Source organism: Vespula vulgaris, chromosome 25 (genome assembly GCF_905475345.1).
Source record: "Vespula vulgaris chromosome 25, iyVesVulg1.1, whole genome shotgun sequence".
In the NCBI taxonomy this organism is placed as follows: Eukaryota; Metazoa; Arthropoda; class Insecta; order Hymenoptera; family Vespidae; genus Vespula; species Vespula vulgaris.
Window position 1 is genome coordinate 2,447,616 of NC_066610.1, and position 18,428 is coordinate 2,466,043.

At 49.9% G+C, this 18,428-nt stretch overlaps 1 protein-coding gene across 7 annotated transcripts in view; it reads left to right on the forward strand.

Annotated features, from left to right (window-relative positions):
• Nucleotides 1–948: 948 nt before the first annotated feature.
• Nucleotides 949–18,428, forward strand: part of LOC127072379 (30S ribosomal protein S18-like) — an 82,836-nt gene continuing 65,356 nt past the window's right edge. For 3 of the 7 annotated variants that reach the window (XR_007785357.1, XR_007785359.1, XR_007785354.1), the window contains exons 1-2: nucleotides 949–1,712; nucleotides 10,722–10,861. Coding sequence is in view for 2 of the 7 variants with exons in the window: in XM_051012793.1 (XP_050868750.1) it covers nucleotides 1,487–1,712 (226 nt within the window). In the remaining 5 variants the exon portion in view is untranslated. Of the gene's footprint in view, nucleotides 1,713–7,491; nucleotides 7,584–10,721; nucleotides 10,862–18,428 lie in introns of all 7 variants that reach the window. The other 4 variants (XR_007785358.1, XM_051012793.1, XM_051012794.1 and 1 more) reach the window with 2 other exon arrangements.

An 18,428-nucleotide genomic window follows, 5' to 3' on the forward strand; every position in this document is an offset into this window, starting at 1 on the left:
GATCTTGCATTACAATTGCTAATAAACGATCCTCCTCCCTTCGCTCCTCTCTCTCTCTCTCTCTCTCTCTAGGTTTCCTCGTCCTACCGGTTCCTCGAGCAAGCTCGAGTCGTTCATCGGGACTCGGAACGTTTCGTCGTCCCTTATCGCCGTGTTTCTCTCGTTCCCACTCTCCGCCACCCTTTCGCCAAACATCGTCTTCACCCTTGCATCTCTACCCACGTAATCCTATTCCTCTGCGGGACTAGAACGAAATACCGAGAGTAAGCGTTACCGTCAAAATTGCGAGAAAAAGGGAGAGTGAGAGAGAGAGAGAGAGAGAGAGAGAGAGAGAGAGAGAGAGAATGCGCGCGTGTGTGAAAGAGAATCTGATGGAAAAAGAGGACGGCGATCACCGGGGAAACTTTATCTCATTCATACTTTTGCATTTGAAAGCAGTAATTTATGCGCGCGCCGAAGCGAGACGGAATGCACCGAAGGAACCGAGAGAGAGAGAGAGAGAGAGAGAGAGGAGAAAGAAGGACGAAGAGGAACAAACGTCAACATTATAATAGATATGTTAGCATGCAAACGTTGTCTTTTATGCGTTTGCTGGTGCTCGGCGAGTCAGTGCCGGACTTCTATCTCGAAAACGTGGATCTTTCGACGTAGAAACGGACGCATCTACGACGTCTTTCCTTTTCCCCATCGTCGATTCATTCCGTTTATGACTCGACCCGATCGTAAATCTTAATTCGTATCGACGTTAATACATTCTCGAAACGTTTCGTTTCTCCTAACCGGCTCGATGCGATGCTTGGCTCGATCTCCCACGATTAATACGCTCCTGGCTAGCCACGAGCGTAGCGAGTCGGAGGCGGCGGCGAGAGATGGAGGAGGGGAAGAGCAACGGCGAGAAGAGAGGTCGGGGGTGGAGGCACGCCGGTGGTACGGTGGTGGTGGCGGCGGTGCTTCGCGTTGCGTCGCGATACTTTGGAGGGGAAGAGAGGAGAAATACGAGGAGCTTCGCCGTGGGAGAGGAGGAGGGCCGGGGAGGGGGCGGTGGTAGCAGGGGTGTACCTACTTACCATACTCCCAGTATACCAAAGTCCCGCAACGCGGTCGCCGCTCTCCGTGTGCAACTGCTTCAATGGTAGTCGCTTGCCGCGCTCGTGCCTTCCCCGTTTTCTTCAACGAGAGAGAGAACGACTGAAAAAAAGAGACAGATAGAGAGAGAGAGAGAGAGAGGGAGAGAGAGGAGGGGGAACACGCGCTACTTTCTCGCGAAAAGACAAAAAGCCCGTCGTCAAAGGCTCCTAAGAATTAGATCAGAGCGACGAAAATCCCGTCGAATTCTTCATTCGAGCAAGATACCCAAAGAAAAACCGGGAGAACGGAAGAGTGCGTGAAACGGCGCGTGAGTGTACCCACACGCTTCCGTGTTTCCTGTGTTTCCGGTCACGTGGATCACGTGGTCGAACGAAACCCCTCCTCCTCTTTCGTAGCGATGCTTTCGAGAGGAGGGAGCATCGGCTCGAAGGCAGGGGTGGCAGTTGCCGGTGGTGGTGGTGGTGGTGGAGGTGGTGGTGCTACTGCTGCTGCTGCTGACGTTGGTGGTGGTGGTGGTGGTGGTGGTGGTAGTAGTGCTGATGCTGGAGGTTCAAGAGCGAAAAGAAAGATAACGAAGAGGAGACGAAAGAGGATGCTGTGCCCTCGGGATCTGGACCACGTGGGTACGTGCGTTCGCTCTTCTTCTTCCTTTAACGCGAGTTCTTCGACGAAATTTCTTTTTTTCTCTCTCTCTCTCTCTTATCGCGAGTATCATGCTATAATTTTTTTTCTTAAATAAAATCTGCAGGATAGAGAACCATCGATCGATCAGACAAATGACGATGCTACCTTCCTCGAAATAAAAGATCTTTCTTTCCTCCTTTCTTTTTTTTTGAGTGCCAATCTCCAACGTAGATAATTCACGATCTTCCTCGGTGGCACGCGGGGGATAACTTTATCCTCGCTTAATCGCCTTTTCGATAGGTACTAGCCGATCCCTTTGTTCAGACAATATCTCCACACTGTTCCCGCTAATGTATGCACCGAGCCTCTTTCTCTTTCTCCGTCCCCTCTCTTTTGCGCTCTCTTCGGGACGACTACGGCACTCCTAACTCGCAGTAGTAGACAACGCACCCCATACGAAAAGCTATGGAGGCGAGGGAGACCTTGTACTCGTTGGCCTTTATTGAATTTTGGAACGTTCCATTCGAGAGAGAGAGAGAGAGAGAGAAAGAGAGAGAAAGAGAAAAGTCGAACGCGGAGAAAGATTCGTTCTGTGTGTATTCGTTGAAAGAACAGAGAGAACTACAAAGAGAGAGAGAGAAAGAGATGAAAGGTGGAGGTGGAAGCACGGCGCAAGCCAGAATTAATTCACATCCCGCCGCTGCATTGCTTTTTACGATATAACTGCGGTTTGTTAGTCGTTATTCACGGTACGAATTGAATTTCGTGTCCGGCGCGAGCGAGAGGAAACTCGTATTCGCTGGTACGTCCCTTTTTCTCTCTCATTCTCTTTCTCTCTCTCTCTCTCTCTTCTTTCTCTTCGAACGACTCGCGATCGGCAAAGTATTTTTCGTTTACGCGTTGTGAACGAAGCAACGAGAGAGCGAAAGAGAGAGAGAGAGAGAGATAAAGAGTCCAATGGCCTTTCGAATCGTTCATTTTCTTTTCCCAAGAGTTTACGAATTTTTCTTATTTATCGGATTATCGTTCCTCTCATCGACAGGTGGTCGATTCTCTGCGTCGAATGCGCGCGCGTGTTCACGTGCTTTTTCCACGTGTCGAAGGTGGAAAAGAAAAATTCCGAAAGATGCATAGAAACGATGTCAAGAGCTAGAGCAAGAACTAGAGCTAGAGTTAGAGCGAGACAAGGTTCGTAAGGTTCGTAGAGGTAAAGAAACGCGAGAGTCCTTTCCGACTCGTTACGGATGGCGCGATAAAGCACGTCGACCAACGCGAGATACGACCAATTAGTTGCTGTGCCAAGTATACGATTTAAGGCGAGCTACCGACGCTATTGCCAAACGACGATTTAAAGGGACATCTTGCGGGTACACGGAAGAAAGGCTAAGCGGTACTTTCTCTCTCTCTCTTTCGTATCGCACACCATTTCTTTGTGATCTATGTCGGATACTTTTGATAATAGATTTGCCTGATGCTCTGCCAAAAGAGACCGACTTTCTCTCTCTCTTTCGCGCACGCGTACGCAAATGTATTCGTCTCGGCACTGCGGTAGCCGTATCTGTTTCGTGACAACGGATTAAAGCGATGTGCCGAGTTACACGATCCGGTAAACTCGATACCAGAACGAGGGAGATAAAAGAAGAGTTGAGAAAAACGATAGAAAAAGATTGTAAGAGGGAGAAGAGTCGGAGCTTGACAGGACACAATATTGCAATAACTTCAATTACGAGGACACGACGGAGCGTCGTGCGGTGCTTTCGACTCACCCCGAAACCATAGCCACGAGCTATTTCCCTCCCTCTCTCTTTCATTTACCTCCCATCCACCCTCGCGGCAGCCGCAGCTCACTGTCCCGATCTTCGCTTCGTTCCATCCATTTATACGTCCGAATGACACAGACACGTCGCGGTCGAATTGGCTGTCGGCTTTTGGAGAGGAAGGGGCTGCCTTTAAACAAGTGCTTCTTAATAAAGCATTGACGCGCGAAACCACCCTCGAAAATGTACCCCTCGGCGCCAGCGTCGCCACCCTTCCTTCGCTATGCCGTCCATACAGCCGAGAAACGAAGCGGCGAGAGTGGGACGTCGTCCTCGCGTCGTCGAGGGACTCTCCTCGTTCCTCGTTACTTCGTTAAACTGTAAAAAAGGCGAGCGCTTCCTTTGGCCGAGTAAAAGAACACCGACGTAACGAAGCTCGCGCGGTTTATTTTTCTTTTTCGTTTCGTTCCGTTTCGTTTTGTTTTGTTTTGTTTTGGTTTTCCTTCTCTTTTTTTTTTCTCCTTAACGAATAATATCCAAAGGCGTGTGCGCTTAAAGCGTAATTTCTTTTCTTTCTGTCGCCGACGTCGGTGACTATGGAAATAAAAGAAAAAAAGGAAAACAAAATAAAGGAGGAAGAAAGGACGCGTCGCGCTTTGTCGTCGTAGTAACGCTGTAAATTCGACGATGACTTATCGACCGCACTTCGCCCCGGCTTTCGAACTGTGGAAAAATCGCGCGGAGACTTTTGCCCCGGGCGGGCTAAGGGTATTCTTCATGGGGGTAGACACGCACACCCTCCTCTTCCTAGCTCACGTCCCACTCGAAATTTCGCTCGGCTAGCGATTTCTTTAACATTTATTTGACAGCTGTCGGCCGCAATGCGTGCGAGTTTAAGCCAGAACACGGCTATTTAACTTCTTTCCTCTACGAGGAATCCTTCGTGAAACGATTATTTTCTTTTCGTTTTACGATCGAATAAACTCTCCTTTGTAATCGTCGTCGACGTTACTTCGACGTCCGTACGACGGCTCGAAGGAATTCTCTCGTTCTCTTAGATATTGAAACATTACGACGTTCGATGTCGTCTCGTATATCGCGTGATCGCGATATCTGGAAATTTCCGATTTCACTCCAGTCGCGATTATAAGATTTCATCGCGTCGTTAGTACGACGCCAAACTACAAAAGCGTCCAGATACTTTAACGTACGAGCACGTTAATTATACAGCGCCGTAGGTGCGATAACGCGAAATACGAATACTGATCGTTGATTTCGTTTGGAGAGGGAGAGAGAGAAAGAGGAAAAAAGGGCTTCGCGAACAAATAACTATCGCGTAACGAGTCACGCGAGGATATCACGCGAGGCTGCGAACGAATCGACGATATTGTTGGGTCGCTTTAATTACTTAACCTCTCTCTTTTTCTCTCGCTCTCTCCTTTTCCCTCCTCTCTCTCTTCCCTCCCTTCGCTCTTCTTTCTCTCCTTTGGAGTTTTCCGGGCGTCGGTGGTCTTGATCGAAATAATTCTTATATACTAATTCTTATGTACTAATACTTATATACTAATTCTTACATACTAATTCTTACGAACTAACTCTTATACGCTAATGCGGGCGAGAGAAGCTGAAAACGAAATAATTACGAGATGGAGTGTTACGCGTTCTTCGGTTCTCGCGGATCGACGGCTCGTCCTCGAATGACTCTCCTATTTCTATAGAACGTCGCGTACGACTTTGAAAAGGAAAAAAAAAGTACACAACGGAGATCGAGCGTGCCTTATCTCCTTACCAAAGAAAACAAAATCAGGGTCAACGATCAAAACAGTATGGTTACGTCCTAGCGACTCGCTCACCTATTGTTAATTTACATTCTTACGTCTTATTATTAAACGAACGAAAAAAACGCGCGACTTCCTTGATCGCGTCGTTTACTTACGATCGCGTGAAAGTTTCTTTTTATTTCTTTCTCTTTCTTTCTTTTCTCTTTCTTTTCTCTTTCTTTTTTCTTTCTTTGTATGCGATAAGTCGACGAAGAAGAGTTAATCGCGGTACGTCGATAAATCCAACGGGATTTTGCGCGAGAGAGTTTACGAGAGAGAGGACCTTTCTCGATCCGTTTCTCGTGCTCGTCGTCGTCGTCGTCGTCGTCGCGGGGGAAGGGAAAGGGGAAGGGAATGAGAAGGAGGTTAGGAGACAAGCTCTTCGTACTGACCGGTAAAATCCCGATAACGAAGCCGTGGCTCCACGCTTCTTTTCCGAGCGCGGTACGTAGAATAAAAAGGAGAAAACGAGAGAAACTATTTCTCGTTGGTCTCGTACCGCGCGATCGAGAGAGAGAGAGAGAGAGAGAGGGAAAGAGGAATCGCAGAGAATGCGTCGAGAGTCCAAGCCTGAGAACTTTGTCAATTAGAGGCAACAATTAGTCGTAGTGCAGTGATCTCGTTCGACCACGTGGTACCATGTACATAACATGCGTAGCTACGCCGAACGATACGTAAGATGTAATAACGATAATCATAGATCATCGACCGTTAACTCTCGTTAAAAGTAAATGAGTAAGTAATTATTAAGTATCTCTCTACGAAACGAAAGAAAACTAAAACGACGGGATAGTTCGCGCTGTAATCTAAAATACGTTCGTAATCTATGCCGTTCTTTCGTCGACGAAGAAACGTACGATTTGACCGAGGTAAGACGGGGAAAGGAGAGAGAGAGAGAGAGAGAGAGAGAGAGGGGGTGAGAGGGAGGAAGAGTAGGGACGAGAGGAGAGAGAAAAATCACATAGAATGTCGTTGTCCAGAGGAGATCGTCGCGCCAACAGCATGCGTTCTTCGAGGATTCCTACGATCAGTCAGCGCCGGACACCGGACTGCCAGCCGAAGAAAAAGCTGGCTGCCAAGCTCGCTCTCTCGTGTACGTGAGTTACGTGACGCCCGATCGACTGTCGATTTATCGTGATCGTACGATGTATGCGCCGCGAGACGAGCCGAGCCAACCGGATGTGGGCTTCTCGTTCCTGCCGGCCCCTTTCCCCTTTTACCTACCAACGTTTCATCATTTTTATCCTCGATCGTATCTTCCTTTCGCAATCAGATTCGAAGCTATTAACAAATCGAATCGATTGTCCCATAACATTTATTATCGCGAACAGGATCTCTTTCTTTTTATTTCTCTTTTCTTACGAAGAAAAAAGAAAAAGAACAAACAAATCTTTTTTCTTTCAAATCGAAGGGAGCTGAAGAAGATAGTTGGATATACACGCACCGTTATTAAAGCGGCTCGTTGTCCGTTTGGCAAACGAGCAATAAAAGTGACGCTTTCGAGGAGAGCCTCGGGGTGTGGATGAGAGTGCGCAGGAGGGTTGCGTCTTTTAAAAATCGAATCGTGAAAAGAAGAGAGAGAAAGAGAGAGAAGGCTACAGGGAGAGAGAGAGAGAGAGAGGCACGTCGGTAATTTTCGGGACGGTCGCGAAATAATGATGATCTTTATCCCTAATGAAATTAGTCCTGCTCCTCCGAAGCGCGGGAATAGACATCGTACCGTGAAATTACTATAATAGGTGCCGAGCCAGTAGATCTCTCTCCAATACATGCGTGAGTCTCGTCATCTTCGAGAGTGCGTACAAGAGTAAGCGTTCGATCTCTCTCTCTCTCTCCCTCTCTCTGTTGTTCTATTTAAAGAGAACGCCAAAATATAGTTACCTTTTTTTCGTAGGAATTTAAAATTACGGTCGTAAAGAAGCCCCGGGCAAATTAGTCCGTAGAATTCGATCCCCCGATCTTTCTCTCTCTCTCTCGTTCTTTTTCTCCAGAGGCAACTACTTCTCCCTCTCTCTCTCTCTCTCTCTCTTTTCTCTTCGCGAAAAAGAAGATAAAGAGAAAAGAGAAAGAAAGAGAAAGAGAGCGAGAGAGAGAGAGAGAGAAAACGTGTTCGAGGTGGTCGGAAGGTAGAAGCAACGCGAAGCATATCCGAGCAGGTCTTGGCAAGGGTCCACTTTTCTTTTTTTTTTTTTTTTTTTCAGGCGGATAGGCACACGCCGAGGTCGGAAGAAAAACGGCAATGTCTGAGAAAAAGTCGACGGATATCTGGCAAGCGTATGTACCGTGTACGTAGGTACGTTCGATAGGCTGCGCGTGATCGGCTTTGAAGCGGGGTCGCGAAGCACCATTTTTTACTTTTTTCTCGCGATGGAAAACGAGAAATAGGTTGGAATTCGATCGGTTCTAGCAGATATTATATCTTTCTATTTTTTTTTTTCTTTTTTTTTTCGTTGCGATTTAATCGAGCGTTCCCTCAGCCGAGAATAGAAAAGCGCGCGAACCTAAGCCGCCCCTACTCTCTTTCTTTTTTATTTCTTTTCTCTCTCTCTCTCTCTCTCTTTCTCTTTTCACCTGCTTCGATGCAGTGGACGTAACTCTATTAGGTAGCCACCTAGCCTATGGCATATATGGTACTCCTTGGCACTCTGATCGCGACGGTGTCGAGACCCGCAGCCCTATGGGTTCGTTCTGCTGGAAACAATTGCTGCCGCGGGGCATCATTTACATCATAAGCAATCATAATGATCGAATTTTCGGCGAACGACGATGATCCAACGAGTGGAACGAGGGGAGCCAATTCAGAAGTGGGTACCCACTTACCGGCTGTACGAACCACGCTGTTCCCTCTGACCCTCCTCCACCTCTTTCGACCCCATAGCTTCGGGCTACCTGCGCGCGTTTATACGAACCGACACCCATTTCTCTTCTTCCTCGTCCTCTCTCCCACCCCTTGGTTCCGTAGTTCTCCCGAAAAAGGTCCTTTCGAAAAAGGTAATCACCGAAAGAATACGTTTAACCAATCCGGTCAAATTTCGCGTTAGATTCCGTTCTAACGAGGCCATCGGATCGATCCGATCGAATTCATTTTCATAGAGAGATCCAAAGAATCTGCTTTCTTTCGTTTCGCTCGCTTCTTCGAATTTCCTGAGTTTCGTGCGCTCGAATCGCGGAGGCTACAGGGTTGCCAGTATTTTCCAAGCGAGGGTTTACCAAAGACGGCGAGAGCTCTGTTTTGGGCTTTGCCAGAGCGTTCTCTCTCTCTCTCTCTCTCTCTCTCGCCGTATATACGACTGGACGTATCAGTATGCGGACCACGAAACGTGGTCGGACCCTCCCGGCTGTCGTCCTCTCTCGCTCCCTCTACCCTCTACCTCTTCTCCTCTCTCTCTCTCTCTCTTCCCCTCTCCCTCGCCTCTCCCTCTGGTGCACGAATCCGAGGCGAAACGTAGGCTGTTTCGGAGAGAGTGTTTCCACCGTAATGCCGAAACAGTATTGATTGCAGGCTGCCTAGCTTAGCTCTACCATCTACTGCAATACAGACGCCTAAATTCGTCTATTCTCGCGTCGTTCTAGCTAGATGGAATCCTAGAAGAAAAGTAAACCGGAACGAATGCGGGAAAATCGAAAGTTTATCTTCGATAAGAAAAGAAAATTTGTTCGAGTTTCCCATGGAGGTCGAATCGCGGTCGGGTCATTGATCGAACGGGCAAATCTGTTTTCGGTCCGATGTCACAGCTACGAGAAGGAAATCGTCGTCGTTCGGCCAAGACCGAAATTGGTTCGAGGACCGTACTAAAGGGTAGTAACGACGTAACAATGACCTCGACGAAGAGAGAGAGAGAGAGAGAGAGGGGTAGTTGGCATCGCTGACTCGTAGGACCAAGGGAATGGCAATTCCATCTCTCGAGAGAAGATGGGGTTGCCCTATCGTACTTCGGCCAGATAATTAGACGGGTAATCGAGACGGTCGGAGCCTCCAAGTATTACGGTGCTTCGTAGTTTAATATAGGCTGACAAGCCGCTTAGATTCTAGTTCGTAACCGTGTAGACGGTTTACTAAGGCCTCCCGAGATCTTATCTCAAATCGAGCGCGCTCTCGTGTCCTACGTGTTCGACTCCTCGAGTCCGCGCATACGCGTATTCTCGTATAAATTTCTCGTATAAACTATCCTCGCGAGTTTCCCATGAAACCGATGGACGCGTATCCGTGTTCCGCTACTATCCAGCAAGAGAGACCTTTTTCGGAGGGTTTGGTGACATAATGAGGCGGATCGATTGCCTCGCGCATTACCATTACAATGGTAGACCCCCCCTGCCCCGGCTATGTCTAACACAATTGATAGTCGGTAGGAATTTCGGAAGAAAACGGGAAAAAGTGGGAACTGCCGCCCGTCGCGAGAAGAGGAAGGGAAAGAGAAACGACAGAGAGAGAGAAAGGGAGCACGAAGGGCGACGGGTCCTAGCGAGAGAGACAAAAAGGGAGCAGGATCGCATCGACGGGCTTATTAGTCGGCAATGTGATCTATTTGCCCTGTACTTGTACAAAGAACCTACGTTATTGTGCCACTATGTTACGAAGAAGGGCGTTATTGTCCAACAGGGACCACGAGTTAGCCCGTACCACCAACCCATGGCTACGTATATCGGTTATCGTTCTTTTTCTCTCTTTTTCTCTCTCTCTCTCTCTCTCTGCCCCGTCCCTCTTTTCTCGGCTCTCTTCGTCGTTCCACGAAACCCCGCAGGCACGCGCTAATATACCGGTAATTTTTCCTCCATTCCGGATATCGCTTTATTATTTCCTCCTACTTCGTCGTGGTTATCGTCGATGAATTCCATACGGAAAAGTCGAGGGAATTTCGTTTAGTTATTCATAGAGACTTTCCGCGCGAGACCGTATCTCCAATGGTTTTTGTTAACGAGCGGAATTTAATAGAAATCAAAGGAATTCAATGCGATACCTTTTCTTCGATTTTTAAGATAAAAAGAAAAATTGTCCTACGCACGTATACTATTTCTTGCTTTATTTTTTTGGTTTGGTTTCGTTCTTTTTTTCCCTTTTTACATTCGGAGACAGATCGCAAGAACGATAAAGCATCGATCGCATCGTTGACTCTCTCCCGTGACGATTCGCAGCCATTGTTTAGCATCCCGCGAATTCGTTCGCGTATGACTCACGCGATTGGCTTCCGTTCGTAGGTTCGATCGAATCGCGCTTCTGCACTCGCTCGGTTTGGCTCGCAATACTGACGTCAGCGTGAACGCGTCAACGCAGAATGCAAGTGTCGACGATGATTTACGATCGATCGTACGCTCGTTGCGTTCTCGATCTCTCCGATCGCGACGTCGCGTCGGCGAGAAAACAAAACTCGGATTCAAAGAGGCGTCTTGGTTTACGCGTTTTTTCATTTTCTCTCTTTTTCTCTTTTCTTAGACGCGTTGACGTGCGCAGAGGAAAGAAGGGCGAGGCTCGGTATGGTCGCGAAGCAGCGAAACGCTTTCGGAAAATCCATAGCGTCGAGGAATATACAGGGTTCCACCATAGACGAACACAATGGCGCGTTCTAGAGAAAGGTAGGTAGGGCTATAAGAGCGAGCGAGTAAAAAAGACAGAGAGACGGAGAGAGGCAGAGAGGGAGGGAGGGCCAGAGAAAGCGAGCGAAAGGAAAGCGAGCGATGGAAAGAGAGAAAGGGAGAATAAGAAAGAGCGAGAGAGCGAGCGAGCGAGAGAGAGAGAGAGAGAGAGACAAGAGCTTGCGGCGTCGGTCCTTGCCCCGAGTACGTGCTCCGAGTGACAAAGTTTCGAGCATGAGACCAACCAACCGACCGACCGACCGTACGAACGACGAAACGATGCGACGCATCAAGGTCCTGTACGATCGATACTCACGCTCCACTAAAATCTACGTCCTCCTTAGCCTCGGCAAATCGTTTCAAAGATCTCAACGATCGTAGACATCTTTTCTCGATCCGTCGATAGTCGGTAAGGAAGAATCCGTTTGGTCGTTCGCAAGGACGAGGAGAGGAGTTGGATCAGAGGTCCGTTTTTTAGGGTGGCAACGTAGGTGTCGGCAGATCCATATCTGGCCCTATCGGGCCGTTCCCGTAGCCGTTCTCGGGAGCGTGAAATGAAATTTGACAGATCAGAACGACGCGACGCAGACGTGTCCCCTATCTCTCCCTCTCTCTCTCTCTCTGCAAAATGGCGTTGGCATTCGCCTCGGCTCCTTGCACCTCCAGGATGCCCGTAGGGCAATGAAAAGAGACGGGAGGCAAGGGGTACCCCACGCTCGCCGTGGGGGCCGTGCACCCCATTTTATACAATTCTCTTTTATCTCTTCCCTCGGGGCGGCTGTTCGAGCGGGCCTCCTTAGTTCCAAGCCGACACCTTTTTACAAATACATCACACGGCCGTCTGACCTTTCTCTCTACCGTGTTCCACGCGTAGTGGGTGTCGCATTTGCCTAAGCACATCAAATGCTTCGGGTCACTCGGTTCGCTTAGCAGGTACTTACCGTGAGTGCGCGAGCGCGAATCCTAAACCGTAGGTGGTCGGATCGAGTAAAGTGCCCTCGTAGAATATTATCCTTATCGTTATCATTATTATTTAGCAGAACGAGTTCGTTAAAGCTCGATCCCCGTCATAGGATCCTACCCTGATGCGATTTCGTTCGCGCCTAACGAGTTTTTCTTTTCTCTTTTTTTTTTTCTCGTCTTCACGCCCCTGATGTGACAAACGTAATCTACGATCAAAGTACGGGTACATCGCGCGTCACGCTTCCGACGAATTTTTCGGTCCCCTTGTATCTTGTTCCGTCCTACGAATCGCGCCTCCGCGTACTACACGTTCGAATTCGAGCGACAGCTGTCCCCGCATCGGAAACCAAATTATATGCTCAAAGGATCGCTGATCTCTATTTAGATTCTTATCTCGTACTCGTGATGCGGTACGCCAGATGACGTCGTCAACGCCATGTCGTACCTTGACCGTGATCATCTTTGGCACTTTGAACCTTCCGAAGGAAAAAAAAGGTCTTAATAATGGTATCGAGACGATCGATCGCACATGCTATACACGTGTATATATATATTTTTTTCTTTCTTTCTTCTCTTTCTCTCGACAACGACGACGACGACGACGACGACGGTCCAGAGATCAGCGCGAGAACGAAGGGAGGAACGGAACGTCGAGACATAAAATTGAAAAGTTCGACGTACGTAGCGCTGTTTATGGGACTTTTAGGACGTAGTAAAGTCGCGCGTTATTCCTCCTTCCGCGGGTCGTTATATTTTTCTTAGCCGCGATTCACGGTCTCCGCGCTCGCGCAGAATTCTCGTTTCCCCGTTCGTTCGCGTACAGCGGTGTGTCGCTCGAGCGAACGATCAAACCAACCCCGCCTCCCTCCCTCCTCTTGCCTGTCCAAAACTTTTCTCCCCGACTTTACGAGGATCGCTTTCTCGTGTCCATCGTTTTTCTTACGACCTTCCTCTTCGTTAGTTTCTTACGAGATCGTTATCTCGGTCTTAAACGAACGAGCATGTCGATCAAATAACGAAAGATTCGTCGATCTCTTTGGCTATCGATTGGCCGACTTTCGGATAAGACGGCGCTCGGTAGACACGGTAAACGGTAATTAGCGCGAAGCAAGGAATCGTTAGCCGTCGATAGAGATCGCATCGAAGCATTCCGGGGTCGTTTAGCGCTCGCATTCCAGGGATCCCCGCGGAACGGTTAATTATCCGAGGATTTTTCGTTCGTCGAGTCGTGATAACCCTTCGTCGAACGAGAGAGAGAGAGAGAGAGAGGGCTTAAGGGGCTAGCAATGAACTTCGACTCGGTAATGAAGCGAGCGCGCCCCCTCCTCGGCTAAACGAGTCGTCGCCTCTGCTTCGGATATATTTTATTGCGTGGCCGCTCTGCTTTATTATCACCGTCGTATCTTCTCCCTCTTTCTCTTCTCTACACCCCCTTTTGCTTCGGCTCCTCCCCAGGCAGGAGAAAGCGTTAGGCGTTTCTGCCTAGATCAACCCTTCCGCGCACTCGGTAACGCCGATTCCAACCCTCGGAAAAACAGTGGCGCTCAACGAGCCGTGCTATCGCGCACGAGTTCGCGCGAGATAAAAGGGTTGCCTACATGTATACGACCTACCGTCCCCCTTTTACTTTCTACTCTATAGCCAACGCTCGAGGAAACTCACGCCTCCGCACCGTCCAGAGTCATGGCGACCTTCTCTCGGACGAGCTCGGACCTTGACGTTAACGCCAGACACTCTTATCCTCTCCGCCTATCGTCGCGAACGTCTTCTTTACTCGAGAATTTTCCGAATGACGAATGGTACATGAGAACCGGCGGCCTTTAATGGCACGAGCTTAAAACTATAATGCGCCCTAATCCGGCAATATCTCATGCTGTCTTGCGGGATTCGTCGTTCGGTGCGCAGCCGTCCGCCTATTTAGTGGATCATATATATTATACCATTCTCATCAACGGATCAACCCCTTGGCGAATCGCGCCATCCCGCCTTTCGTTTCCGTTTCCAAGCCAATCGGCCAGGAGTAGTAGTAGGTAATCGAAAGACTAAGGTTCTTCGATCGCTCTAACTACGATGACGACGAAGGAAGGAGAAAGGAGGATGAGGATGAGGAGGAGGAGGAGGAGGAGGAGGAGGAGGAGGAGGAGGAGAAGGAGGAAAGCTTGTCGGATCGGCATCTGTTCACGAAGGAATTACGACGTAACTTTGTCTTGGAAGATAGCGCGACGGTTACTCTGGAGCTGAGTGCTACTCGGAGAGGATGGAAGGAGTGTGAAGCTTCGGAGACGAAGGAGAGAGCGAAGAAAGGGGTGTATATACCTATGCGAGGAGTAGAAGAGGAAAAGGGAGAGATAGAGGAAGGAGACAGACAGCGAGAGAGAGAGATAGCGAGAGAGGATGAGAAGCGAAGGAGGTGGGTTTGCGAGCGGTGAGCAAGAGAGTGTGCATGATGGGTGAGGCTCCTCCGAGGCTCGAGTTTCCATTGGGGTTGGTTCTTGCGATATAAGCTCTCAGAGCCACAGCACCGACACCCTCCTGCGTCTCCTACGACTCCTCCACCTTCGCCCCAACACCACCTTCGTCTCTCCACCTCCGCCTCTCGTCTCCAGCACGCAGCTCGGCCGCAGACCCCTACGAGACATACAGCATAGCCACTATCACCCGCAGATAGTGGTGGTTCGGGTCGTCTCTCGGTGTGCTACGGGGTGTCGCGAGCCTCATACATATTCAGCGAATGCATCACCCTCCCCGTCGCAACCCTCCGCTGCCCCTCCACCAACCCTCCTTCTCTTCCACCCTGACGACCTCCGCCTACCACCGGTCATCTATTGACCCGATATCCCCGAGGACCAAGACCTATCTCGGGTCGGACCAAAGTTTTCCCGGGTCCTCGCTAAACTCGAATTACAGAGCAGTTTTCGAGACCGATTGATGTTTAGGCGTTTTATCAAAACCGAAAAGCGCCGCAGGAGCCACGCCGTTCGTCTCCCTTTCTCCGATTTCTCTCTCTCTCTCTCCATCTATCTATCTATCTATCTATCGGACGCGTATAGAAAGACGTTCGGTCGCATTAAAGGACGCGAGATCGGTCCACCGACGGTCTACGTGCCTACACAGGTACCTACGTGTATCGACGTAATAATTAGAACCGCAAGAACGGTACGTAATTGATATAAATGCAGCAAAGCGATGACGCGGCGCGGACAGACGTACCGCAGACCGTGGCCGATGGGCAACCGTCATTGTATATCCATGGGCTGCTCGCGCATAACTTAGCATAAATAATAAATAATATTGTGAACACGTGCCGGCATGAATGCGCGTGCGTCATTAATAGCCCGACGGTACGATTCCTTCGTATATACTTATGCTTATGCCGAACCTGCCGGCAGGTTCGCCGGCAACTTGGCCGGCAACTTTGCCGACAACTTCGGCGGCAGGTTCAGCGCCAGCTCGAGATCAGGTTCGGCCTCTCCTCGGCGAGTTCGCGACGGCATACCGGCTGCTTATCGTCCTTGATTCATGCAACGCTTTAAATCGCTCGAGGCCAAGGCACGTCCGAGCCTGACGAATCGCGTCTCGTAATCGCCGAGAAGACGAGATCGATCTCTTCGAGAAGGATCGTTCGATCGAAACGTCGCAATAAATCCTGCCAAGGCAAAATGCCAAGAAGAGGCGGAGGAAGGGGAGGAGGAGGAGGAGGAGGAGGAGGAGAAGGAAGATGCGGTGGCTGCGGCGGTGGCGAAGAACGTTCGTCTTTTCGAGGTGATAATGACGAGGAACACGGCGAAACGCACGGTAGCCATCGAGCCGGGTGTCTCTTTCCCGTGTAACCGAATAGCGATGCTAATCTTGCCTCGGTCCGTGGATACGTGGAACGAGAGAGCCCTGCGTGTCCGAGAGCCATCCTGCAGGCCGAGTTCCAGTTCCAGGACCGGCGCCGTCGCTAGCCCGGTGTCCGCTTCCAGTCCTAATACCCTTTATCGCGAATTAAGATGTTGTCGGGGTGTGGTGCCCATTTCCTCTTTCTTCGAATTGGCACCGAGTGAATTACGAAGTAGCTTTAGCCCGTTACCGAGAAGAAACGATCGACATCTCGGATCGGAAAGATAAAAGTAATTACGCGAGACCGCGTGCGTTTACTCACCGAGAGAGGAAGCATCGAACGGAACGGTGCTATCTTTCATCGTGGCCGCTGTTTGCCGATAAACTCGACGAGAGTTCGGATCATCGAGAACCTATAATCAACGACAAATTCATTAACTTTTCAAGCTCCCATTTTTTAAGCCGCTATTTCTATTCCCTCTCTCTCTCTCTTCCGTCTATTTTCTCTATCCCGTCGAGCGTTCTCCAAATAATTTGTCAGCGCCGACGACGAAAGAAGCGTTCTTGCACGGGCAAAGGCGCGCGAGAAGGCTCTCCCTGAAATATGTCGCGCGTTGCGAGTTAGTTTAATATGCAAATGGTCGCTGAGATAACGGGTCGATCCGTGAAGAGTGGAGAAGGCCAAGTCGTGATTCCGGTAGCCGTGTCTTCTCAGCCCTGCGTCTTCTACCTTCTCCTTCTCCTTCTACTTCTTCTTCTTCTTCTTCTCCTCCTTCTCCTTCTTCTCCGGAGCTTTCGACGGTCTTACCGAGAGGCGCTCGAGTCCACGGGAGAGAAGGAAGGAGAGAAGACGAGAGAGGGAAACAGGGAGCCAGCTTGCTCGCTCCCGGTGAGTGAATTGAGAGATAAGGGGCCCACGCTTAGCCCCCCATGGACGGCCAGGGACGCATCGCGCGCCTTCCCGGCTTGACCGAGAGATCGAATCGAAACAGAGAGAGAGAGAGAGAGAGAGATCCGAGTTAACGTCGAACCTTTCTTCTTCCTCGGGCCCAGAATCGAAAAAGAAAAAGAAAAAACGCTCGAAACGATCGATCTCTCGAGGAATAGAAGCGGGAATAATGCAAGGGATGCGGCTGCAACTACTGATTTAAATCCTATCGAAAGGGATAACCTCCAACCGATATGGACGTGGAAGGAAGAATCGGACGGATAACGTCGAATCAAAATCTAGCATCGGACAGCGCGATAATCTCGAAAGGATTCACCGATCGGACGCTCTCGTACATCCCTGCATGCTTAATCCTGTAATGGTCCGGCGAAGATGCGAGCGTGTCGTGCGGAGGTGTATCTACTCTCCTTCATCCTGTAGCGGCGTCGGCGGCCGGTCCTCCTCTTCCTCGCGTCTCTCGATCCCTAACTCGACCGTGAAGCGTGATCGCCGCTTCGAAGGTGGTGAGAAGAAGTCGAGGAAGGAGAGAAACAGCACCGTCTCTGTCTGGCGGAGAAAGGACCGAGACGACGACTGCTAAGGACGAAGACGACGACTTAGAAGAGAAAGGAGAGAGAGAGAGAGAGAGAGAGAGAGAGGAGGCTTACCGCCTTGGCCTTACCGGTATTCGTCGCTGTCGTCGGAGGCTCCGGAGGGAGTCGAAGGGGTGGGGAGTGTCGAGGGGGTTGGTAGCTAAGGTAGGTAAGCGCTTCATTAGGCCGCGAGAGCTCCCTAATTACACACGGCCTCATTAGCGGCTTCCATTCTCCCTCTCTCCCTCGCCGTCTTACTCCGCCGTTCCCTCTTCCACGCCTTCGAGCCGCGGCCCTACTCGTAGGTATATCCTCTGAAAGTACCTCGTCCTCCGCGCTATCTCTCACTCTTCTCCGCAGATATACGAGCGGCGGCGAGGGAGCGAGAGGCGTGTATACACGCTAGAAAGAGGGAGATCGAGAGGAGGTGGAGGGCGAACTCGGGGGAGCCACAACGCCGTGTTCGTCGCCGCAATGAGCTTCCCAACAACCGACTGCAGCTATGCGTCTGCCTAAACGAACCAGCAAACCGCCAAATGGCACCTGATCGTTCTACCGAACATTCGTGAATTATTTCACGCGTACAAAGGGAAAGAGAGAGAGACAGAGGGAGGGAGGCAGGGAGAGGGAGAGAGAGAACGTTCGAGCAGAAGGATCGCGTGAAAGGTAATGGCTTCTTACGAGCGAGCAATAGCTACGAACGTGGAAGCGTGTAAAAGTCGCGCGATGAAATTAAACCGTGACGCGATCAAAGAACCGGCAGGGCAAAAGAAACGAGGAAAATCACGGATAGAGCCGTCTCGCGTGACTCGGAGAAACCTACACGGACCTTCGAGCATTGTTCGCGCTACCGCAATTCTTATTAATTAACTCTTTCTCTTTCTCTCTCTCTCGTTCTCTCTCGACACTCGGAAGGTTCCTCGAAAAATGAAGAGCCTCGTATACCTCCTAGTCCCTACGCCATCGAATACCAACGCACGTTCCGCTAATAGACCGCTCATTATTTATGCATTTAAAGGGCAGGAAAGGAGAGAGAAAGGTTCTCCCTCTCGACAACCCTTTCGCGTCGTCCCTTTCGATCGAAAATGGCAACGATGTCACTTCGAACCCCTTTTAACTACCAGCCGAAAAGGGGCTCAAAGTCCAGGACACCCCGTGTTACGATTCGAAACGTCGCTTAGCAGAAGGAACGCGTTCCTCGGAAACGATAAAGAATTCTGTTCCGGCGAATACACCTGGTCGAATGGTTTCGTTCGCGATC